Genomic DNA, 26,211 nt, shown 5'->3' on the forward strand with positions numbered 1-26,211 from the left:
CCTCTGTCCTGCTAAGAGAGAAAGAACAGGAAGGATGGAGGGAGGGAGGGAGAGAGGGAGGGAGGGAGAGAGAGGGAGGGGGAGAGAGGTAGAGGGAGAGTGGGAGAGGAGAAGAGGGAGACAGAGAGAGAGACAGAGAGAGAGAGAGATACAGGAGGTGAGAGAGGGGAAGGGAGGGGAGTGATGGACGACAGACAGACATAGACACACAGAGAAGAGACAGAGAGAGACAAAGAGAATATGAGAATATAAAAGAAAAGAAAGGACAGGCATCAAATGACCACCTGAGGCAAGTGTTTCAGTTCCCAGACAAAGGGTCCATCCAGCCAGAATTGGAAAAAAGGCCCTGGAATTGACATGAAAGATCAAACGTCATCAGAAAAATGGGCAAAGTGTAGGAACAGACAGTTCACAGAAAAAGGAAACACAGATAGCTCTTATGCATTGAAAATGATGCTCAGCCTTACCCAGAGGAGAAATGTAAATTAAAACCACACTGAGATATCACTTCATACCCAATCAGATGGGCAAAACTCCTAAGCCTAACAATGCAGCCTTGCTGAGGCTATGGGGAAACCTCTGTCTGATACAGTACTGGTGGACATGGGAAGTGGCCCCATTTCAGTGGAGGGTCATTTGGCCATTTCTGACCCTTTGATACAGCAATTCCACTTCTGGGGACTTACCCTTTAGATAGTACTTGCCCCTTGGTGACATAGCTTATGTTCCCAGCTACAAACTAAAGCACTGTTCAAGAGTGAAACAACAATGCACTGTTTTCACCTTTAGGAAACTGGTACATATAGACACAGAGGTTGACTATCCTTAATACAGAAATCCAAAATCTTGAAATCTCTGAAAAATTTTCAGTATGGATATAAAGCTACATTTGGACAGTTTCACAGCTAAGCGTCTATGATGGGCAGCAGTTAAAATGCAAGCACACTAGTAACACTACAAAATCACTTTAAGAGAATAAAAAGCATTTAGGGCAAGCAAGGTTCAACCTGCTATGCAACAAAGTTTTCAAAGACTGACAAAAGGCTACACTTCGAGATGTCTTTGCAAAGCATCAAGGTGGGATCTTTTTCACCTCGTTGCCTTATTTTATTTTCCTTTTTCATAAAGGCCATGCATGAAAAAGTCTAATGCTCATTTCTAGAGCTGCTCTTTGCCACCACGCATCTAATTTTCTCTGACTCAGTTACCCATTGTGTACAAGGAGACTACAACAGACTACTTGCCAGGCCTGCTGGTGTATGCCTGTAATCTCAGCATGGGGGAGGTAGAGGCAGGGGGATCAGAGGAATTCATGGCAGGCATGGAATATGAGACCTCTCTCCACCCTGTCCAGAAACAAACAAAACAGGGTCAGTGATATGGCTCAGGAGATAAAAGGTGAGGACTGACCTCTATACATGGCACCCTCCCCAGTAATAAACAACCAAGTAAACAGATGTATGTGCATGTGCATGCATGCATATTAGAGCTGATGAGATAGCGTGGTGGATAGGAGCATGTACTGCTTTTCCAGAACACTAAGTTTGATTCCCACACTTACATGAGATGGTTCACAACCACCTGAAACTCCAGCTTGAGGGGATCCAACACCCTCTTCTGGACTTTCTGGGCACCTGCACTCACATGCACATACCCCCGCCCCCATATATCCACCTAATTAAAAATCAATGGGAAAAAAAACCCTAAAAATAAAATAAAATACCATAACGCTCCAAGAATAAGACAACTAATTTACAAAACTGTAAAGTGCTGTGCAAATAGAGGAAACTATTATTACTATTTCCTACAGAAAGACGATGAACAGAACAGTTCTAAGTTGTGGTATGTAAGGTGGCAATTATAAGCCCTTTATCAGCCAGTACGACACTGAGCATGTCTGGCAAATGACATCATTTAGGCCTCATTGTGATCCTGAGTGTTACCCCTGTTTACTGACATGGCAGCTGTGGCTCAGAGACAGCAGGAACTGTGCTCAAGTGATCTGTACACAGTGTGGGCTACAACCACAGAAGCCATGGGCCAAACCCTTCCTCTCCTCACTAGGTCGCCCTGCTTCCCGACTTCCCTTCAAATCCCAGAGGTAGAGTACATTTCTTAAATCTTTGAAGGCTTAATCCATTCCCTGAGACAGCAAGAGAGAGAAGGATGTTGAATATGCAGGAACAGGGATGCGGACGAACGGGGACACACACACACACACACACACACACACACACACACACACACACACACACACGGCCTCCAGCAGGATTCTGATCTCCACTCTGTTTCACTATCTCTGACCTCCGAATCTGGAAGACGGAAGACAGGGGCAGTGACCTCTTAATTATAAACACCAAGATGTTTCCAGAGTGTGCGTGTGCATAATATTTTACTTGGATAGGGTCTTTACAGAAGCAAGAAGTTAAAATGGCGTCATTAGGGTTGGGACCCATTTCAATATGATTTGTGTCCTTAAAAACCTGGGAAATATGGACACAGAGACAGACACGCAGGAGGAAGGTGACACGAAGAGCTGTGGAGGTGGCAGCCACCCACAAGCCGATGAGAAGGGCTCTTGTCCTGGCAGATGCCGAAGGAGCCACCACGGACGATGCCGTGGGTTCAGACTTCTAGGCTCCAGAACTGTGCCTTGTGGTATTTTGCATCCACAGCCTTAAGAAACACATTCTCTGCTTGGCCTACAGGATGTGTGGCCTTGTTGGAATAAGTGTGACCTTACTGGAGGAAATGTGTTACAGTGAGGGCAAGCTTGGAGGTCTCCCATGTTCAAGCTAAGCCCTGTGTGGCACATAGTCTCCTTTTGCTGCCTGTGGGATCAAGATGCAGAACTCTCAGCTCCTTCTCCAGCACCATGTCTGCCTGTGTGCCACCCTGCTTCTCATCACGACTGTAATGGACTAAAACTCTGACACTATCAGCCAGCTTCAGTTAGACATTTTCCTTTGGGTGACTGCTCAGGTAGCAAACTGTCTCTGTCATCTTCTCATTTAGGAAGCTGCTAACCTGTATGCCCCCACCTAAGTCTCTGATGGGGTTGAAGACCAGATAGTTTAGTTTTACAATTATGCTCAGTTGTTTAGGAGTTAAGATGTTTTTAGGTCTAGACAGACGTCTTAAGTTGATAATGAAGAGATATGATAGATATTGATTTACATTCAGAATTTTAGACCCACTAAGATAGGAGCGATGTTCTCTTCAAGGCTGCCAAATGCAAATAGCCAAAACACTAAAAAGATAGCATTTATATAATTCCTGTTTGTTTCATGGCTCTTCTTGCTGTAGGTAGTTTATTGTACATATGTGTAATAATATAAATGCATATATAAAAAATAAAAAATACTTAATAAAACAAAAGAAACACATTCTTTTTCTATGCATGGGTCACAGAATAAGCGTGACAATCTCCCAGGCTATCCTCAGCCTCTTACTGCATGTTTTATAATCAACTTTCTTCCATTTGATAGCAACACCAGAAGACAAATGATCTTTTTTTTTTAACCATAAAAATAAGTAGGAACTGTGAGAAGAGCCTAAAGAGGATTCAGGAATAGAAGCCCTCGGCTTCTGTTGTCTCCTTGAAGAACCAGCCCTTTCTGTAAGGCTGGAAACATTCCTGCAAGAAAATCTATCGAGGATTCGTAGGGGTGAGGCACACACTTCTGGTCCCTCTGCATTCAGTCTGTGGCTTCTTTTGACACACCCTGGACAGGACACACCATTTAGTAGGCTGCCACGGGGCAGACTACTTACAGCTGGGGGCTTGTGGATTTCAGAAAAAAAGTCACCAAGAGTCAGGAAGAATAGATCACTTCTTGCAGAATCACAGGTAAAAGCCGCAACAAGCACAACAGAGTAGAGTTTTTCCTTTACATTTTTAAATGTAAGAAGTTAAATCAGAGCTTTTGCAACAATTTTGACGAACCTCTTAATCTAAGGACCAAAAAAAAAAATTTTTTTATAAAAATGACTGACTAGGGGAAAAAAAATACTCTAGCTAGGTAGCATTAAAAAAAAGACAAGAAGTTCTGATCTAGGGGAGGTAAAGATCACAAAAACAAAATTAAATCAATCCTGAGCAGTCGGGGTCTGGGTCAGGGTACCGTGAGCAGGGAAACAGCAAGATACCTCAAGCGTCAAGCCAAGCAGTAGATAGCCTGGCAGCTCAGAGGTTCCGCCTAGTTAAGCCCGAAAAAAATGCCACACTGAATGGCATAGACCAGCAATTCTCAACCGTCACAACCCTCTTACAGGGGCCACAGATCAGATATCCTGCAAGTCAGGTATTTACATTAGGATTTATATCAGTGGTGAAATTACAGTTATGGAGTAGCAACAAAAATAATTTTATGGTTGGGGGTCACCACAGCACAAGGAAGTGTATTAAAGATTCGTGGCATTTGGGAATGGTGAGACCCACCGGCACAGACTCTCTGGGCTGGAGACAGGGAACTGGGTGGGACCAAGGCTCTGTTAGAAGGTGACACGTCCAGTTTTGCATGAGCTGACTCAGTTTCTGAAGCACTGTGAAGCCGGGTGCTTATGATTTGCTCCCCACCACCTTCCCAACAGCTGTTCTGACTGCTAGATTTTAGTTATTGAAATGAAAATCAAGTTCAGACTTGCCCACAATCCCTGGGAGGAGGCTTCCCCATGGCTGACACAATGGGGAGTTGGCGGGGGGGGGGAGGGACTTGTTTTAGTTTTCTATCTATATATAAGGACCCTGAGCCCAAAATGGTCTTGGTAGCCATTTAGCACAAGTTGAGGACAAAGGCAGCTCCAAATTTCCCTAGCTAGCATCTTCATGTGACAGGCCAAGCCTTTTTGCGCTGGTGCTGCATGAGGTGTGGGCAGCCCAGCCTCTCTCTGCCCTTCCTGCCCATCCTTGAGAACATCGACCAACTCTCTGGCCTCAGTTCCACTCATTGTAAAAGGATCAGGCAGCTCTCAATCTCCCACAGCTGTAAAGGTCACAGGTCCAGGCTGAGGTTTGGTCACTAAACCACTTCCATCTCCAGAGCCACTGCTGCCCACCTGTCCTTCCTTCTTTTGTTCTCTCTGGGCTCATCTTACAGCAGGGGCTCAGGTTGTTATGTGAAGACAATCTTTCAAGTGTACGACACAAGCAGGAGACAAGAGTCACTCAAATCCTACACACAAGCCTTGGGTTAAATGAGGCTTTAACAGCACCTGTTTGAGGCTAGTTTCACGGGCAGTTATGTCTCATCCCAGAAGGGGCTAGAAAACAATGGCCAAGGTATGCTGTAGGAGGTTCCCAGGCTTTCTACCTCTTCTGGGCAGCAAAACACAAGCCGGTAGATACTAGTGATCAATCCAACAGAAATGGACAGAACAAGAGGATGGATCTATTTCTTTAACCATTGTAAAATAAGCCCTCCTCTGGAAGAGATCTCCAACACACCAGCCTTGTTCTTTCTGTAGAGGCGCAAGCAGGCCCAGGATCCGCAAAGCAACCAGGACTCCCTTTCCACTTTCTTGTTTGGGTTTCTATTGCTATGATGAGACACTATGACCAAATGCAATTTGGGGAGGAAAGAAAGGGTTTATTTGGCTTACACTTGCACATCACTGTTTTTTATCAAAGAAAGTCAGGGTGGGAACTTAAACAAAGAAGGAACCTGGAGGCAGGAACTGATGCAGAGGCCATGAAGGGGTGCTGCTTACTGGCTTGCTCCTCATGACTTGCTCAGCCTGCTTCCTTACAGCACCCAGGACCACCAGCCCAAGGGTAGCAGCACCAGAATGACCTGGGCTATCCCACATTGGTTACTAGTTAAGAAAATGCCCTAAAAGCTTGCCTACGGCCCAATCTTACTAAAGCAGTTTCTAAACTGATGTCCTTACCTCTCAGATGACTCTGCTTTGTATCAAGTTGACACAAAAACCACTCCACACATACGTTGATCCACAAATGTGTTCATGACTTCTGGGGAGCTCCAGATCCAGGTGAAACCCAGATTCACTCAGTCATACTCCCCACCTCTCCCACCCACCCACGCCAAATAGTTACAGTGCGGTGGTTTGAAGGAGAATGGCCCCCACCGGCACATAGATTTGAAGGCGTGGTCCCCAATTGGTGGAATTCTTTGGGAAGAACTAGGGAGGTGTGGCCTGTCACTGGGGCTGGGTTTCAAAAGCCCATGCCACCCCACTTAGAGCTCTCTCTCTCTCTCTCTCTCTCTCTCTCTCTCTCTCTCTCTCTCTCTCTCTCTCTCTCTCTCTCTCTCTCTCTTCCCCCCTCCCTCCCAGGAGCCTGTGGTTCAGATGTAAGTTCTCAGCTGCTGCTTCAGCACCATGCCTGCTGCCATACTCCCACCATGAGCTCTAATCCTCTGAAGCTGTAAGCACGCCCCCAATGAGCTTATTTATACTAGTTCCTTTGGTCATGGTGTATCTCCGCAGTAATAGAAAAGTTAACTAAGACATATGAAAAAAACAAAATTGGATGAAGAAAAAAAAGAGACAAATGAGTCACTAGATTAAGTGACTCTCCTCATCTTACCTTGGAGAGCAGAAGAGCATTTGGAGGACCACCTGCAGCACTTCACCTGAATAATTTATACCTGGCTTATCCAACTTCAGTTACCTTCCTCAATTTTCACTGGGGATCTTGATAAAGGTTAGTGTTGCTCTAAAGGAGGCCTAAAAGTCTACATTTCTCTCTTTCTTTCTTTCTCTTTCTTTCTTTCTTTTGTTCATTCGTTCGTTCGTTTTTTTCCAAGACAGGGTTTCTCTGAGTAGCCCTGGCTGTCTTGGAATTCGCTCTGTAGACCAGGCTGGCTGCACTACACCATTGCCTACCTCTGCTGGGATTAGAGGCATGCACTACCATCACCCAGCTAAAAGTCTATATTTCAAACGAGTTCTTAGGTCATGTTAAAGGTCTTAATGAAAATCTATGTTGCAAATACTTAAGGGGACCTCCAGTTGAGGCACTGAGCATCAGCCCCCATTTTGCAAAGGATGGGTGTGTCCCAGATATTAAATTGTTTGCCAAGAACATTTAGTAGATCAAAGGCATAACCCAAATATCCATGTAAAAAATGCTGGGACTAACCAAGTGTGGTGGTGCACACCTGTAACCCCAGCACTCAGGAGGCAGAGGCAGGCAGATCTCTGTGAGTTGAGGCCAGCCTGGTCTACAAAGAGAGTTCCAGGACAGACAAGGCTACACAGGAAACCCTGTCTAAAAAACAAAACAAAACTGCTGGGACCTACAGAGGCTCATCTATTCTATATCAGAAGGGAGACCAGCAAGTCAGGAGTCCCCTATAGAAAGAAATAAATATTTTTCCTTTATAGATAAGACCTATTATAGTCTATATGTTTCTGACTACAATACCAGATACTTTGTGGAATTTTAAGTAGAAAGTCAGACCCAAAGTGTCTAATGAAACAAAACAAAAATGAGGCCATAGAGTTAAGTTTGAATGTCATATAAACAATTGTTGGTTTTTGTTGGGTGTGATGGCATGTGTCTGTAATCTCAACACCTGAAAAAATGAAACAAGAGGATTCTTATGAGTTTGAGCCAGACTGGACTACAGGGTGATCAAATGCCAGGCCAGCCAAGCCTGCCAATCAAGATCTCATTTCCCACAAAGCAAAACCACTAATGATAAATTTTCTATAATCATAATTATATTTTCTATATTTGTGTCCCATGCATTACTTGATGTGTGTGTGTGTGTGTGTGTGTGTGTGTGTGTGTGTGTGTGTGTGTGTGTATTTTTTTTTAATGTGTTTGTGTGAAATTCAAGTAGTCCTGGCTTTTTTGTTTGCAAAGTCTGGCACCCAGACAGGATGCCAAGCAGTAGTAAGGAGAACTGGGATTTGGCTTATAGGTGGGGGCAGGGTGACTTCCTGTTTTATTACTGTCAACCTTAAGGTCAGCCTTCAGGGTGTCAGCATGACAGCCACCACAACCTGTCCCAGTCACTGTTGTGGTCACCTCCGCCGCAGCCTCATTTGTTCACCATGGTGGAACAAAACCATCAATTTGTAGCTAGTGTAGCTTAGGGCTGGGATGTGGTCGGGGCTAATTTGTGTCTCCTAGAGTTTATGCTTTGATATACCGCCTATATCTGAGCACCCTGGGGTGTGGCTTTGTTTGAAAACAGGCTCTTTACTGATGTTCTTCGTTAAGATGGTGCCATAGTGGACTAGAGAAATTCGACAAAGACTGGCATGCACACAGAGGGACTGGCATGTGAGGTTGATGTGGAAAGAGGATGGGAACAGATCTCCCTTCATGTCTTTGGAGGCAGAGAGGTCCTGAGTCCTGTGGATCTCAGATGTCAAGACCCCAAATTGAGAGAGAAGAAAGGATTGATGATTGGGCTACTAGGTTTACTCGGGATGAGAAGTGTAGGAGTCTTGAAGCTGGAGACAGTGAGTAGAGAAAAGCAGCACAGCAAAGGAGACCAGTCAGGAAAAGAGCCTCTTCAACACCATGGATACACTGAGAGTTCCTTAAAAGCTGAAAACCCCATCCAGGAAGAGCCGGGGACTTACAGGTGAGAGCTGAGTGCCGTAGCTCACATCTACTAGGCCAGCACTTGAGAGGTGGAGGAAAGAGTTAGTTAGAAGGGAGAGGGTACCATGAGCTCCAGACAACTGCTCCGTCAAAATACAATTTTAAACACTGACTAGAGCAAGATACACATTACAAAGAAGACATTTTAGAAGGCAGCGTTTACTCTAGTGACACAGGAAAAAAAAAAAAAAAAAGAAAGAAAGAAAGAAAAGAGAAAAACCAGATGATAGATTTCTAAGCACTTCCAGCCCTAAGGAGATTTGGGAGGGGGGATTTAGAAATCATAACCCTAACAAACCTGTTATTGTAAAATGTTTTTGTCCCATGAGAAGTTTGCTTTCCCGAAGGCCAGGCAAGCCGGCATTAATTACCATACTGGGTTGGTCACCACAGGAGCTCAAAACAAAATCAAGCAGGTTAGTCCAATTTCACGTGTCCCTCAGTTGTTGCCTGTCATATTTCACGCAGCCCCAGATGGTAAGATTTCCATGACAGATAGGCAACTGACGGATAGCTTACCTTCCCCTTCTAGAGTAACTGATACCTACTCCATCTCACAGGCACTCTAATGCACCTTCACCCCGGGCACACACACACAGAGGAGCTTTCCAGGAGCAGAATTCAATAGTTACATCCCCAAAGACATGGAGCCCACTGCTCTGGGCTTGCTGGCTACACTCATTGTACCGCATGTGAGAGTTTCTGTACCTACACGGGCTCATCCCTCAGTTAGGATCGTCCCGTCTTTTATGTGCACAGCTGCTCGCACTCCAATCCCACTATAAAGTCGGCTTTTTGGGAGGATACGACCCAGGGTTTTGTTTTTCCTTCACCTCATGGCTCTGTGCATTTCCTTCATCACCCTGTTGCAATTATAATTATCCACTCACTATTACACATCCTCCTTTAAATCGTTTTACACCACGGCCGCCTAACAAGAGACACAGAAACATTTGTCTAGAGTGAACAATTAACTAATTAAACTAATGATCACATGATAGTGGCACATTCCCAAGATTCAACGGGAAGTTCTTTATGGCCAGCGGCTCTGACAGGGCTTAGCCTGGAACAGTCTACTTGCTCCTCATCCCGACTGTGGGGTGGATGGTTAAGCACTGCTTGCTCTCTAAATTTCCCCGAGAATGAGTTAAAAGGATGCTTTAGGAACAGGCATGTTCCGAAATGTCGGCGTTTGTACAACCTGGCTGCAGGTCCGTCAGAGTGCCTGCGACATGGACCGGTTTCAGGTTCTTTATAAAGCGAAGATGAAGTTCCTAAAGTTTTATTACTTTTGTATTGCTATGGCAACACCTGACAGGAACAGTTTAAAAAGCCAGCTGCATTGGTGCCTACCTGTAGTAACTCAACACCAGAGAGGCGGAGGCAGGAGGATGCCCACAAGATCAAGGCTTACTGAGTCTAGTGCGGTCCAGATGAGGCAGGGCTACACAGTGAAAGAAGTTTTTCCCAACAACGCATCAGACAAAGGATTAATAGCTAGGATGAACGAAGAGCTGCAAAAACTAAACATCTAACCCAATCCTACCCAATCAGAAACAGGCTCGTGAACGAAACAGACAGTTCTCAAAGGAAGAATCACGAAAGAAAAAAAAAATATTTGAAAACATGTTCAGCACCCATCAAGGAAATTCAAGTTAAAACTGTTTTTGAGACCCACTGTCACTCCAGACAGAATGGCTATCATCAAGAAAACCACCACCACCCGGTTCTGGCAAGGATGTAGGGAATGTTTTGCTGAGAGCATAAACCCATGCAGCCACAGTAAAAGGGTTCATTCAAGGGCCTCTGTGTCAGTATCCCACACAGACACTGACTGGCGTATCCATGTGAAACTGCTGTACAACTCTCAATAGCTAAGAAATGGAACCAGCCCAGATGTCCATCACCAGGAGTGGACAATGTAAATTCAGAATGTTATTTAGCCATCAAAACAAATGAAATCATGATACTGACAATAAACCAGACAGAGCTGGAGAGGATGTTACATAAAACAAGCCAGTTTCGAAAAGATAAATGCTGTGTGCTTTGTCTCCTTTGAGGAATCCATTAAATTTTATATAGGGCTGTGTGTGTGTGTGTGTGTGTGTGTGTGTGTGTGTGTGTGTGTGTGTGTGTGATGTTTGCACATATGCATGTGTGGAGGTTATGAAAGTAGAAAGAAGGAAGAAAGTAATGTAATACTTGTTCCAGGAAAGCAAAGGGAGCCTGTGGCGAGAAGGAAGGGGACCAAGAAAAGGAGAGTGGGATAAATAACAAAGCACAATGACACGAATGTATAATAATGCCAATGAAAATCATTATAGGCTAATTTTAAAATAATAATAACTAGGGCTGGAGAGATGGCTCAGGGATTAAAAAACATAGGTGATCTTCCAGAGAACCCAGATTGGATTCTCAGCCTCCACATGGCAGCTCACAACTGTCTATAACTCCTATTCCAGGGAATCCAATGCTGTTTTGCTTCTGAGGACACTGCATGTACATGGTACATACACATGCAGGCAAAATACCCATACACATAAAATAGTTATTTTTTTTTTTTAATTAAGAGAGAGGAAAAAAGAACAGAGGCAATGAGTCCAAGTGTGGGTGCCAGTTGCATGAGATCATCATGAAGCCATTTTCCTTTCACTTCACATTTTGTCACCCTGAGAAGAGATATTGCCTTATAATTCAATAGGGTTAATGGAATGCCTAAAGTTGTGTATGACTTTCAGGAGAGAAGGAAGAAGAAAAATAAAATGTTCCCAACCAAGACATCTGCATTAAACGCCTCTTCCAAGAAGGAAGAGAGCAGAGAGGAGGGAATGGTGGGTTACCTACTTACTTTTAAGATTTTCAAAATGTTACTAGACTTGAACAATTATTATCACATGACAGGCATCCATCACATTGTAATACCAAAGCAACAAGCTATGAATCAGCATCTAAAAATATTTTAGCTAATGTTTTTGCTGAGTGGTGAGGTCATATGTGATCGTTATCTTCTTGTTTGTACTGTATACATATTCTCCAAGAATTATGTAATGCTTGTATTTACATTTTAAACCCATGTATTTACATTTTAAACCAGTACCCAAAGGTTAACTAATATGATTATAAAACTGAGTGTGGTGACCCACCTGTATTCTTAGCACTTGGAAAGCTGAGGCAGAGGACTGCCTTGAGTTCAAGGCTAGCCTAGCTTAATACTGTGTGAGACCTGGTCACAAAACTCTAAACACAGACAATAGTTTATGAGGTAGCTATTACAACAAATTCATAGAGAAAAGAGAATGGTGGTTACTAAGAAAAGTTATTGTATAATGATTAAAAGTTTAGTTATGCAAGATGAAAAGAGTTCTTGCTATGGAAAGCAACACAATGTGAATGTAGCTAATACAACAACACTACACAGTTAAAAGTGGAATCAGTCATAAATCTGGGGCTAGATACAGAGCAACATGTCCAGCTACCAGGGAGACAGTACTATACCCAGCTGTTTTATCACATTTTAAAAACTAAATGATTTAAATGGTAGCACAGGTTCTACGTAAGAACAGGTTCTATGAATATGTCAGATCTGATGGTGACAAAAGTGAAATAAGCCTGACTTCAATCTTGGACCACGTGGCACTGAGCAACAAAATTCACTGTGCCCATGGGTCTTAGAGCATGTACTGGAATGCATGTGTGTTTGGCCACAGCATTTCCTGGTTCCCTAGGCTGAGAGACACTCTCAAGTCTCTCTTCCCACAGCAAAGCTGTGTGCTCCTCCTGTTCCTTCCTCTCTTGTCACAGTCTCTCAGGTTGATTCTCAAACAAAAACAAAAACAAAAAAAGGAACTGTATTGCATGCCCAGGAGCAAGGATTCCCTCAGTGTCTGGCTATATTGGCTGAAGACATGCGCTCAGGCAAAATTTATGGTTACTCCTCCATGGGCCACAGAGTCATACACTCATCACCCTCACCCCCGCCAATATTCTTGAGGTATATGTGGTGGAGCCAGAGAAAAGATCCTCATGAAAAAGTCAAGACCATTCACCTCTCTACTACCAAATGATGATGAGAGAACTAGATCCGGCAAGCATAACTCGCTCCTTCCTTCATCAAAGGGACACAGCAATGGCTGATTGTTAGGCTGAGTCGCCAGAAAACAGAAACACGGCCCCAAAGCTGAACTGGCAAATGGACTGACTTCTTTCTGTTGACTTCCCGGCATGCCATTCACAAAAATAGACGCCAACATTTAAATAATGAGGTGTTTCTACATAAGAAGAAACGTTTCCTGACTCTCTTGGGATAAAATTTATCTCAAGATAACCACTTCAGTGACTATGATGACTTGATTATCTATTTAAATAGATTGAGAAATGCCTGGAAATTAGCATCACGGCTCTGGTGTGTCTCTCATGGTGTCAGATCACGAGGACACTAACCTATTTAAATGATACAGTCAAAATGGTCAAAAGAGCAGGGGCTTACTTAGAACAAGTCGATTCCTGGGTGTGCACCCTTGCAGGTACGTGGCCTGGGTCTCCTTCCGGTATTCACCCTTTATCTGGCACATGCTTCTGCCGTCATTACAGCTTATGTACACAGAATTAAGTGGCCACAATAAAAAATCCTCTGAAATGGTGAGCCCAAATGAACCTTTCATCCTTGAGGTTGGTTCTGTTAGGTATTTGATCACAGTGATTATAAAGGCAACTATACAGCCACTCTGGGTTTACAACATCCTCTGGGCAGGTTGGAAGCAAGCAACAGCTATCATTTTAGAATCAGCCCACTCTCTCCCTGCTCTTTTCCTGTGTGGTCCTCCTCTTCCTCCTCCTCCTCCTCTTCCTCCTCCTCCTCCTCCTCCTCCTCTTCCTCCTCTTCCTCAAGTTGGAGACCGGTAACTGGACTGCATGCTGCTTGTGAAGACCACGTGGTACTTTGAACCTGCTTTCCGCAGGCTCTTGGAAATATCGGATGCAGGCCAGCTTGTCATGTAACAACTACAGCCAGTGGCCTTCATGAAGGGTAATGGCATGGTTTACTCCTAACCTCAGCCTAGTCAAAGTACACAGCTCCTTCCCGCCATGTCTCCACGTTCCATGGAAGTACAACATCTAATCCCTTTTCCTCATGGAAAACTTTAAGAAGAAGGCCACGCTCTTGACCAGCGGTCATGGCCCTTAAGTTCCATTCACAACAGAAATCAACACCACCTACTTCGGAGGAAGTGGCCATAAACACACTAAGCACACCGTAGCATACTGCTTTTCTTTTGGTCCTATGGTACAGAACAGAGGGAAGGCACTGCCCAGCCACCGACTGGGGGAGCAAGCAGGAGCCAGAAGAAGAATATCTAAGAGGTCACAGACACAGAGCAAAAAAGAAGTTTTTCAAGTCCTTCAGGGTTAACAGGACCAGGAGAGATAAAGAACAATGCTTTTCTTACCTGCTGTAGGCACACTAATGTTATACTGAGGTAAAATAAATAGGAAGGCAGTCTTGGCTGTGACCTGGAAAACAAAGGACAAAAGTTCCTGTTTACTTTCTTGGCCACATCAAAAGGGGAAAAAAGCAGAGGCTGCTCCCTTGTCCTGGGGCCATCCCTTTATTACACCTACTCCCACTCCAGGATGCAGGGTTTTTACCTACCCCACAGTTAACACCAGTTTTGATCCACCCCTCCCAGGACCTGCACCAAAAAGCAAAGCAATCCTGGGCCCCAAATGATGGCTACACTTGTGTTCACTGCAGATGGGATGGAGAAAGCTGTATCGACAGGAAGAACAATTTGTTCATTCGCTCATGTATTGATTCAGTTCTGGGCACCCAGCTCTGTGGAAAGTCACAGCTTTCAAAGGCTCCGAAGGCGGACTTTCTGGACATTTCCATTGCCTGCACACTGAACAGCAGCCCTGAGGCTTTAAACCCAAACTTTAGAACAGTGGCTTCTAGCAGTTAATTTCACATGTACCTTTCTATTGAACAGGGAACCAAAGCCCACATTATTATTATTATTATTATTATCATCATCATCATCATCATCATCATCATCATCATCATATTTATTGTGAAAGCTGTCATTAGACAGCTGTGGTCCCCATATGGTTACTAAAAGTCAAATCAGTACTGAGAGCATTTAAAGCAGGGGTGTGGTGACAAAATGTGAGGGTTCAAAGCTGAAATGCAGAAATTGACTGTCTATGTTCAAATGCTGACTCTGCTAGCTATGCAACCATGGGGAAGTCATTTTGCACCCTGAACCCAATCCCTTGCCTATGAAATCATGGAGATGTGCAGTTCCTCGCCTGTGTGCTGTAAGATGGGTTAGTACTGGACCTCTCTACTGCCATTGTTTCGAACTGAGCAGACGTACAGCCGGGATCAAGAAGCACTTTGTGAGACACAAACAAGGTCAAGTGAAGAGAAGTCACTTCCCCAGAGGCTTCAAAGACACTTCCTCAGTTAGGGGTTGTATGGAGGTCAGCAAGTTGTATGCAGGGAGTGGGGGTGGAGGAGGGAGGAATAAACCAGGCCATGGCCACATCAGTGTGGTGAATGATGCCTTCTCTAGACATGCCAGGGACAGGTGACTGCCCTTAACCTATCCTACAGACTCAACCCTCTCCTTTAGAAAAGACTTCGCTGTTACTCTGAAGTGAGCAACCATTTACTTCTTATAGGCAGCTACATACAGAGTCTTAGTACATTGGTGCTGGTGCCTTACACAGGCTCTATCAGGTGTGTAGGGGAAGAATGAGGTGAGGCACGAGAAGGCGATCCTCTCCACTCCCTCACCCCCGGAACTGATTCCTTCAGCCCCGAAGACCTTGATCAGCACTCCTAACCACCTTATAGCCCAGATGCCTGCACTTTCCTTAAAATAGCATGCTTGGCTCCAGCCCAAGGTTCTACCCATAGTCCTCTACTACTCCTCACACCATGTCAGCATGTGTCTCTCTTATCTATCTCCATCCCGTGCACTCTGAAAGGCCTTCGCTATCCTAGAGGTCACGCCTTCAAAGGCAGCAGAGACCATAGCAGAGGACGTTGTGCTATCTTTTCTACACAGCGGGCTACGGCCGTCTAGATGAAGGTAGGGATCCCGCCATCTCAGTGTTCATTGCATGTCCTCTCACAGAGCTAACCTAACTAAGGTGAGTGCTCAGGTGCTGAGCACTGAATCAGGTGAAGAATGAAATGCAGTTCACTTCCTTCAAAGTCCCCAGTCTCTGGCGGGAACTGCCTTCTGCCGCCATAGGCCTTTTCTTTCTGATTCATCCAGCCACCAAAACTCTAAGGCCACCCTCTCCTGGCTGCGGCTGGAGGATGTGCAGGTCAGTGCCACAAGTGGCCACCATTTTCTGCAGTGGCTTCTGCCATCCTGTCCCCAGAGCGGTGGGGTTTTACTGGTGTGAGCCCCTGGAGGGCCTCTTTCTGTTGGCCAGTGTCCATTTGTCAGAAGCATTGTAATTCTATGTGTGGAGCACCACTGTTCAACCATGCCTGTGACAGAGTCCCTGAAAGAACTTGAAATGTTTCTATATGCAGGCCATACACCCCAGGCAACTAAACCAGACCCTTACAGCTGAGCTGGCTCATCAGCATTTTGTCCAGCTCCCAGAGTGCTTTAACATGTAGCCAAGTCTGGGAGCCATTACACTTAAAACAAACAGACAAGACAAGAAAGATAAATAAAGCCCAGGAAGCAGGCATTTAATATGTGACTTACATACATGTTTGCTCTAGCCATATATACACAGTCGATTTTCATTCATGGCAGTTCTATGGGGACTTCGCAAACACTGTGAAACACTGCACACAAGAGAAGTACAGAGTTGGGGTGCTACAAACCACAGCCACATTTCACCAAGAGATCAACATAAAACCTTGCTTTATGCATGCCTCTAAAAGACACCTTTTTAATACGTCTTTAATTCATATTGTTGGTTCATTAACATTGAGCTCATGGTCAACAGTACTACTGTAGCTCGTGTCCAGTGGAGTGATTAAAGGCATGCTTTCTCCCTAAGGCACGCTCCCTCCTTCTTAAGATTAGGAATATACACAGCACTACAGCAAAATACTTTGGGGCCATCTTAAGGAATGAAACTCCAACAAACATCACAGAATGCAAAACGATGGCCCTAAATAGACTACGAAAAGGATGATTTGTTTACAATACGAGAGCTGAAACAGGAAGGAGAGCACAGTCTTGTTCCACCTGTGCTGGCATTCAAGGTTTTGAACCTGTGAGCAATTGAGAGCCAGCAGGACAGCAAGTTAAACAGTGGAGAGTACAAGTAAATTCTAGTAAAGTAAGCAGGCTCACAAAGATGAAATCAACAATCAGTGATGGATGCACATATCAGACAAACCTGAAAGTCAGTTCTATTGAGGACAAGATTTGTTTGTTTGGTGGGGGGGGCACATGTGGAGGTCAAAGGACAACTTTTCAGGAGTTGGGCCGCACCTTCCACCTTACTTCTGACTTGCATCTCTTGTTTCTGCTGCAACTGCATATGTTCGCTTACAGCTGATTCTCCTGTCTCCCCTTCTATCTCCCCATAAGAGTGCTAGAATTCCAGACATTAGCCACCAAGTTCAGCTTTTATACTATGGGTTTCAGGGATCAAACTCAGGCCATCAAGCATGTTCGACAAGCATTTTATACCTCCTGGTATCTCACTGATCCTCATGACTTTTTTTAAGCAGCCCTACCAAGGCAGAGGCTGACATCACCAAATCTAAATTTCAGAAGAATGTAGAACCTACTGGCTTTGATGACCTTCTACACACAGCCTGAAATGCTGAGGGGACAGAGTAGAGTGGGTAATAAATGCCCATCACAGGGACACAGCCACGCCACAGGAGAGCTATCTGATCTGCACCACACCGTGTCACCTGCTCACAGTTACATTTCTGCACAACTGTTCTCTCGCACTGTGTCCATCCCGGTGCTGCGCATGCAGTAGGCACCTCATAAATACCCATTGGATGAACTCATCCTGTAACACGAGCAGCTGTAGCAGTCAGGAGCCACAGACGGATGTCTAACACACGTGTTCTGAACATAAGTTCACGAGGAGAGAGTTAAAGCAAATGTACTAGGTTCCGGTATTTTTCCATACCTGCCCTCTGGGTTGTGGGGGCAGCAGAGACAAATTCGTACCCATACTTGCTTCTGTGTTACTGTACTCCAGATGCCAGTTTCCTCGTTTCATAAGGAAAGAAGTTAAACTCCAGGCACAGTGAGGCAGAAGAGCCGTCTATCATCCAGTGAGCAAGAGTAACACGCCAACCATCAACTTGGGATCTTACAAGTTTGTTCCAAAAACAACATTATGAGGCACACAACACAACACATAACAGAATGCTAACAAAACTAGGAGACCAAAACCAAAGTGAGTACATGCCAAAAGCCTACCAAGATGGAACAGAGGATGAGGCTGGTCCACAGAAGTGTATCCCCTAAGGGCCTACGAATCATCTCAAGCTGACCAGTCTAAGATTTGCTCCTTGGTTCACCACACCATTAAAGGAAGGCAGTGGGGGGAGAGGAAATAGAGGGGCCGAGGGGGACAGTAAGCAGGGCAGCAGTAGCTGCAAAGGGTAACCCTACTTGTCCCTCATAAAAACCACTCTGTGCGCTTTCAAAGGCCCTCTGGCACTCCAAATCTTCATTCCATTACTCTCTCCTGACCTGAGGTCAGGGACCAAACAACTAACAAGCCCCTCTGTGCAATGCTGGGTTCATACAGCGCAGAGGCTGAGAAACAGGGGCCTATTAAAAATGTCACTCCAATTATTTCTCATCCCTCTAAGGCTGTTTATGGGAAACAATATTGAGTTTAATAGCATGTTAAATGCCAGGCTGGGTGGGTGAAAGGTTAAAAGTGACAGCGTGGTAATATGCTTATGTAGAAGGAAGGCACTAAATTACATAGGAGGGTCTGTCTGTCTGTCTGTCTGTCTGTCTGTCTGTCTGTCTGTGTGTGTGTGTGTGTGAGAGAGAGAGAGAGAGAAGAGAGAGAGAGAGAGAGAGAGAGAGAGAGAGAGAGAGAGAGAGAGAGAGAGAGAGAGAGAGAGAAGTTGAGAGAGAGGGGGGTCTGTCTGTCTGTCTCTGTGTGTGTGTGTGTGTGTGAGAGAGAGAGAGAGAGAGAGAGAGAGAGAGAGAGAGAGAGAGAGAGAAGTTGAGAGAGGGGGGGGTTCAGTACAGTTTTAACTAGAACATGATGTGGAACACAAAGGCAGAGATATTGAGTGTGCCCACACAGCCATAACAAAGCCAAAATCATTCCACATGCCATGTTCTATTAGAGGCACACGGGCCTGAGCTCTTGGTTGCAATGATACTAAGATTGCCAGAGAAATTGCTGCTTCCATGAAGCACACTGGATGTGGAATCCAGCCCTGAGGCTGTTGTGGACCAGCGCGGTGGCCTTGGGTAAGACATGTCATCTCTGTGGACACCATTCCCAGTACTAACGATGGTGACAACTGGTCCTATCAAGTGCTTGCTTGGTGCCAGGTATGGTTCTAAGGCTTTCCATAAGCGGACAAGTTTTCTAGCCTTCTTTTCTGGCATGGGTACCCGGAGCTTCCTGCTTCCTGAGGAGACACTGGTGCGTCTAGCATTACCTACACACAGAAGGGGACACAATGTGTGTGGGCCTGCAATGGTCTACAGTTCGGCAGAAGATAGACTCTGGGACAAAGATGCTTTCCACACTGGCTTTCAGCGGACCTCCGTTCTGGATGACTGGAAAGGGCTGAGCGCTTGAGACGTAGGGGACACAGTTCTGACAGCGCCTCTCTGTGTGGCCTGTTAGCAACATCTGGGGATTCTGGTTCCTCGTCTGAAAGGCTGCCTTGATACAAGAACAGGGCCAAGCCGAATAGACAGACCCCACAGGCTCTCTAGAACCTGCCCTGAGGTAATGACACTGAACAGACTTGATGGTGTGGGTGGAAGAGAAACCTTGCTGTTGCCCTGGCTATGATAACATTAGATGACTCTGATTATATTCATCAGGCCAAAGTCTAAACTACATGAGGATAAAAAGGAATTTATACTGGAGCAAAACGAGAGGTGTTTGGCTGGTAATTTTAGAAGCTTGCTATTTAGCCCAGGCTGGCCTCAGGGCCTGAAGTCATCCTCCTCCTCCTGCCTTAGCCTCTGGAATGCTGGCATTATGGGACTATGCATCACCATAAGGCCATCATACCTGCCTTAGGAAGAGCTTTTAACGCTTTTTTAATTTTTCTATTTTATGTAAGTGTTTTGCCTACATATATGTACCATGTACATGCCTGCTGCCTGCTGAGGCCAGAAGAAGACAGGAGACCCTTGGAATTGGAATTACACATGGTCATGAGACACCATGTGGGTGCTGAGATCCAAACCTGGGTCCTCTACAAGAGCAGGAGAGCTCTTAGCTACTGAGCCATCTCTCTAGCTCTTTTCGTATCTTTAAAGAAGGGCTTTAAAAAAGAGACTTGCTATTTTACTACACTCACTATTTCAAGTGCTATAAAGTGTGAGGTAGTCACACACCTTCTCCATTTCATTTACATCTACAATATATGAACTTCAGAGAATTGTGTTTTTTAATGCAATCTCATAGCTTTTGCAGGAAGTACAATCCTTCCCTAAAAGTGCATATGCTTTTTATGTGTATTACATGCTTATTATACATGCTTATAAATGTATGTAACAATAATCAATAAAAAAGAGGCCATAACTTTACAAGGGAACAAGAAGGGTTTGGAAGGAAGAAATGACAGGAGGGGAAATAATGTAATTATATAATTCCTAAAATAAAAGGGAAAAAAGTTTAAGAGATAGGGATCTGGGGTCTGAAGAGTTGCCTCGGGGTTAGGAACATTTGTTGCTCTTTCAGAGGACCAAGTTCGATTCCCAGTACCCACTTCACAACAGTCTGTAACTCCAGCTCCAGGGGATCTGCTGCCTTCTTCTGGCCCCTAGAGGCACAGACAGGCACAGCGCATGCGCGCGCACACGAGCGCGTGTGCACACACACACACACACACACACACCCCTTCTCCAAAAAACAGCCCTATGTAGATATTTAGAATATGTTTTTCTTTCCTATATTTCCTATTATCTTCTTTTCTCGTTGAGACCGGATCTCACTACATAGGCCCTAGCAGGCTGGAAGCTTGCCATGGAGACTAGGCTGGCCATGAGCTCACAGAGATCCATCTGCTTCTGCCACCACAACTGGCCAAATAGTTTTTACTCGTTCATATACTTCATTCTGCTTTCTACCTAAACCCACCCCCAAAGCTTTTCTCCTTGTTTTGATATTACAACATGTCTACAAAACATTCCTTGTGGGAGTTAAGAACTAAATAGAAACAAAAATGCTCACATAAAAATGGTTTTTTTTTTAAAAGAATTATCATTGTTCTGAACACATATGCACTTGTCGGGGTTTAGAACGCTGGCTGGCTGTGTATGGACGGATATAAGCAAACACAAGCCAAAGCAGGATGCAGTATTATCTTCACAGTGAATTTAAACATGGATAGGAACTTTGGGGTGTTGAATTGGGGGTTGTGAGTGATTGGTTTTTTTGTTTTGTTTTAGTTTTGTTTTGGTAAAGAATCAAGATTAGGCAACATTTTCAGACTTGATAACAAAAACAAACCACCTCACCAGTATACGAGTGTTGTTTTTAAAATGTTCAGTATCACGAAAATGAAGCACGGAGGGGTGGGAATGGGGTGGCTAGAATTTCAGAAGGGTCAGAGAGGGCCAACCAGTCACTGATTGCTGGCAAGTGTTATGACTGGATGCCAGGGAAAAACATCCAGAGGAATGTTTGGCGTTGCCTGGTATTTGTGGAAATAAAAGAGCAATTCACTTCATGGGGTCCACGGACCTGGAACAGCAGGAGCAGGCAAGGCCCAGGTGTATTCGCTTGCATTTGCCTATTTTCACATTTCTAGAAGACACCTGGGTCCTTGGTGACACACTATGATTACTTTCGGGAACCGTTGGCCATCTGCAACGCTCTCCATGCAGCATGTTGAACCCCTGTGTTTTGGCGTATGGATTGGAGCTTGCTAGGAAAATGAGCCTTGAGTTCACATAGTCAGAGCTAAGGGAAGCATTCCTGTGGGAGGTGGGGCAGAGGCAATAAACTGGCCTTCTAGAAGGGCCAAGGCTATCCTCACAGGAAGCCCTAGGAGTCCCTAAGTCAGTGATTTTCAACCTTCCTAATGTGGCAATCCTTTAATACAGTCTCTCATGTTGTGCTGGCCCCCAACCATAAAAGTATTGCTGTTCATACTTCATAATTGTAATTTTGCTACTGTTATGAATTGTAATGCAAATATTTTGGAAGACAGAAGCTAAAGGGGGTCGTGACCCACAGGTTGAGAACCTCTGTCCTAGATGCTTGTGTGAGGATCTACAGAAGAGAGTGGTCTAATCCTACTGGGTTTGAATACGAGAGGTTTTCAAAAGCTAAGCACTGCGCTCCTCTTTGGAAGGGTAAGAGCTGGTGAGAGAATAAGCAACAGGCGCATGGAGTTAGAAGACAGTAGTCCGAACAGGAGCTCTGCCCTGTCGAGCCTTGTTCTGACTCACCGTTACCTCCCACAGCAAACGCAGCACCAATGGAAGAAGCTTCAGAATATCCTGCCAGGCATAAACCCTGAGTCTGCAAAGACCCACCCAGGACTATCGTCACGAGGGTACCTCAGAGGCAAAGCTTAAGGATGATCACACACACACACACACACACACACACACACACACACACACACACACACACGAGGAGGGGAAAAGAAAGGAAACAGAATAGGGAAGGAAAAACAGCAGAAAGCTAGTCAGCTGGCTTCCAGGCCCCAAAGTGGAACCAGTTTGTCTCCTCGTTCATGTTAAGACACCGTCTGTCCCAGCACCTCTCACATTCCAAAGCCTTGCTGTCCAGGATATTTCAAAGGGGGTGTGACAGCTTCCCTCAAGGTAAAGGAGGCCACCTTGTGACAAAGTTCCAAATGCCTCCTATATACTTCACCAGTTGAACTGGTTGTCTAATGGGTAAGTCAGTCCAAGCTTCCCTGTGAGGCCCATCAAAAAAGTAGTTTCCTTGGCCATGCGTGGTGACGCACGCTTTAACCCAGCGTTAGGGAAGCAGAGAGAGACAGAGCTCTGTTAGTTGGAGGCCTGGGTGGTCTACAGAGTGAGTTCTACAGCAGACAGGGTTGCACAGTGAGACCTTGTCTCAATACATACATACATACTTACATTTCTTGAAAGCTACTGGTCATTGTCTCAGTGATCAGAGCCCCAGGCAGGCTACACTAAAAGCTCTTATTGGTTCCAAGGCTACGTGTGCACAACACAGAGACAAGGAAAGGAAAGGAATTTAAGTGGCACTTGAGTGTTATCTGAACTTGCTACAGAGGATGGAAGTGGGGGCATCTGACGTGCTACCACTTTAAGAAGCAAGAGTGATTCTGTCTGCGAGAAATCAAGGCCGTAAGTATCTTTGCACAGATGTGTGGTATTATTTGGAGTGTTACAATCAGAAAAAAATGCCTCTCCACAGAGCCTGCTGCCGGAGAGTATGGCGTTTCACAGACCTCGTCTCAGTGGCCTCCCTTGCAGATGAGGTGAAGAGTCCCAGAGGAAACAAGGTAGAATCTAAGTGCTCTCCAACCTGAAGCCAGAGCTGGGCTTTGACTAGATAAGGTTGGATGTGCAGCAGATTAAAGGCCGCGAGCAGGGTGTCTATCTCAGGCACTGCCCTATGGCTGTGAAGAGACACTGTGGCCAGGGAAACTCTTACAGAGGCAAGCGTTTAACTCACAGTTTAAGAGGGTGAGTGCATGGCCATCATGATGGGGAGCATGGCAGCGCACAGACATAGTGGAGGAGAAGTAGCTGAGACTTCAAATTCTGACCCACAGGCAGAGAGTGTGAGCCTAGAATTGCATGTGCTTTTGAAAGCTCAAAGCCCACTCACATCAGCAACACACTTCTTCCAACAAGGCCATACCCTCTAATCCTTCTCAAACAGTGCCACTCCCTCAAGACTAAGCATGCAACTCTATGAGCCTTTAGAAGCCATCCCCTTTTCAAACCCTCGCAGTATCCGTTTCTTGGCTCCTTCCTGGACAGGCAACTCTTATAGTGCTATAGTCTTCTTCATCCAGCTCCTTTCCACCTTAGCCCTGCAGCAGCTATCTGCCACCGCCCCATGTTTTTACAGGATGTCCCCACTCTTGAAAACTTTGTCACTCCTCATCTGTTTTCAGCCTCAGCCAATGCCTTAGCTAGCAGTGCTTTCAATAACCATTCCTCGGATCCCCCTGGTTTCCTGACAGGACCCTACTGATATAGTCATGTTTCTCAAGCAAAACACAATATACCGCCACATGAAAGTAACCTACCCAGTCAATAGCACCACAGGCGAGACAACACTAACACGGGACAACTGTCTTCCTGACATACATGCCCGTACAATGGGAGTGAAATAGCCACCCAAATGCTGAGTGCTGATAACCAGCGCCTGTCACGATGTCCCAGTACAGAACACCCTGGATCTGGCCTCTCACAGACTGTTGTTCATGGTGAATCATCACCAGGGCTGGCATCCCCTAGGTGCCTCAGGGGCCTTGCTGGGGACAAAAGGAGGTGGAGGATGCAGAAGCAAGTCCCAGCTCCAGCTTAACACTCAGCCACATAGCTTTTATTACTATTTTAGAAAAGGCCACACCCATCATGACTGGGAACTGGCTATATATGGCTGAATAATGTCTTGTAATCTGCCACAGCCAGCTGGGAGGCAAGGACCATCATGGGCTCAGACTCTATATAAGGGTGGGGGGGAGTGTGAGGGGTACTCAGAGTCCCCACCATTTACCTTTCACAAAGGGCTGAGAGAAAAAGAAAAACTATAAACAAGAGCCCACTTATCACAAGGCTGGCTTTCCCTTTTTTGTTCTTGGAGGGGGTGGTGGTAGAAGGAGAGAGAGGGGGGTCTCGCAGTGTAGCTCAGGCAGACCTGGATCTCCCACTATGTAACTCAGGCTGGCCTGCACTCTCAGTAGCTCTTCTGCCTTGGCCTTGCTGGGAGTACAGGCGTGAGCCACCACACCCGCTGGGGTTGTCTTTCTACCTTTTCCTCCAGCTGAGTAGCTTGGGGGCAGGTTGTCTGCCAAGCTTCCCGCCCGTGTAAACACTCTGGCACCAGCTGGGGTTTGGAATCTGCAGTCTCTGCCAGCTGGCGACCTGAAGATGGGTCAGATTAAAGGAATGCATAATGAAGAAGGGGGGGCGGGGGAGACAGAGGCTGTATTTACACAGGCGGGGTCTGTGGGGTTAGGCAGAGACTGGCCAAAGGCGCTAGAGAAGTGGAAACTATGTAGAGGAAGGGGTTTCAAAGTGCCCAAGCACCCCTGCCCGAAACCCAGAGGCCAAGGCTGTTGCCCTCTTCTATTCTTTACTTTTGGAAAACAGGCATCTTTGTCCTCGTCTCCGTCTCCTGTACCATCTCCCAGATGAAATACACACAAGCCCTTTGAAGAGTTTGCAGCTGGCCCGCATGGGAAGGCTCAGCGTGATCACACAACACGGACACTTGATCCCCACCAATCCCAATTTGGGACCTGTAACACAGAAACCCAAGCCACGTGCTGACAAGCAGGGCCCTCGGCCACCAGCAGCTCCAACTGAGGCTGGGTGAGAGGGGAGAGCACTGAGAGCCAGCAGCAGCAGTCCCAGGCAGCCACACCGGCTTCCAGCCTTGGAGGCTCCCGCTCTCTTGGCAAGGCCCAGAGGGCAAATATCTAGAAAGGATAGGTCAGTGGGCAAGATCAACCAGCCACACTCCCTCAGTGCCCCTCCCCTCACACCTCAATTGTCCTGCAGGTGCACAGATAGAAAAGAAATAATGAAACTGTACATCCTGGTGCGCACTGTGTGAACACATCTGCCAGGAAGGCCGCCTGAAACCACCTCAACTTCAAAAGGATATATATATATATATATATATATATATATATATATATATATATATATACAATCTCCATTAGCCAGAAGAGGAAGCAGGCAGCAAGAGCACCTGCTCTCTGCAGCCTCTGGCCACTCCCCTCTCGACACCACACATCCTTGTCTCTTAAGGACACTCTCCAGCATCCTTTTGCTTCAGTAGATTTTTCCAGGGGCCTCTGGGACATACATGCCCCGCCAGGATGAGGGTCCAAGCCCCTGCTCTTCTTGTTCCACTGGCCATCTCTATTCTAATGACATCCCAACTAAGCTTCTCTAACTCAGATCCTTCCTAAGCAATGTCCCCACTATTCCCACAAGACCCGAAGGTGCTGGCACCCAGGAGGCAGTATCCCAGGAGCTTGTCCAGGTTCCGCCCTTCCCTCGAGCCCCAATGGTTTTTGCTTTCACTGTTTTGGCTTTTTTTTTTTTTTTTTTTTTTTAATATTTGATTTTTATTTTCAGTTATGGGTATGTGTTTGTGTATGTGGGTCCACAGGAGGGTCAGTGCCCACTGAGGCCAAAGGCTTTGGATCCCCCTGTGGGTACAGTTACAGTCAATTGTGAGCCACCCAACACAGGTGCTGAGAAGGGTACTCTGGG

At 45.6% G+C, this 26,211-nt stretch overlaps 1 protein-coding gene across 1 annotated transcript in view; it reads right to left on the reverse strand.

Annotated features, from left to right (window-relative positions):
* Positions 1-26,211, reverse strand: part of Tram2 (translocation associated membrane protein 2) — a 71,991-nt gene that overhangs the window by 19,827 nt on the left and 25,953 nt on the right. The window contains exon 2 of the mRNA XM_051152956.1: positions 14,029-14,092. Within this exon, the coding sequence (XP_051008913.1) occupies positions 14,029-14,092 (64 nt within the window). The remainder of the gene's footprint in view (positions 1-14,028; positions 14,093-26,211) is intronic.

The sequence above is a fragment of the Acomys russatus genome, chromosome 11 (assembly GCF_903995435.1).
Source record: "Acomys russatus chromosome 11, mAcoRus1.1, whole genome shotgun sequence".
Lineage (NCBI taxonomy): Eukaryota > Metazoa > Chordata > Mammalia > Rodentia > Muridae > Acomys > Acomys russatus.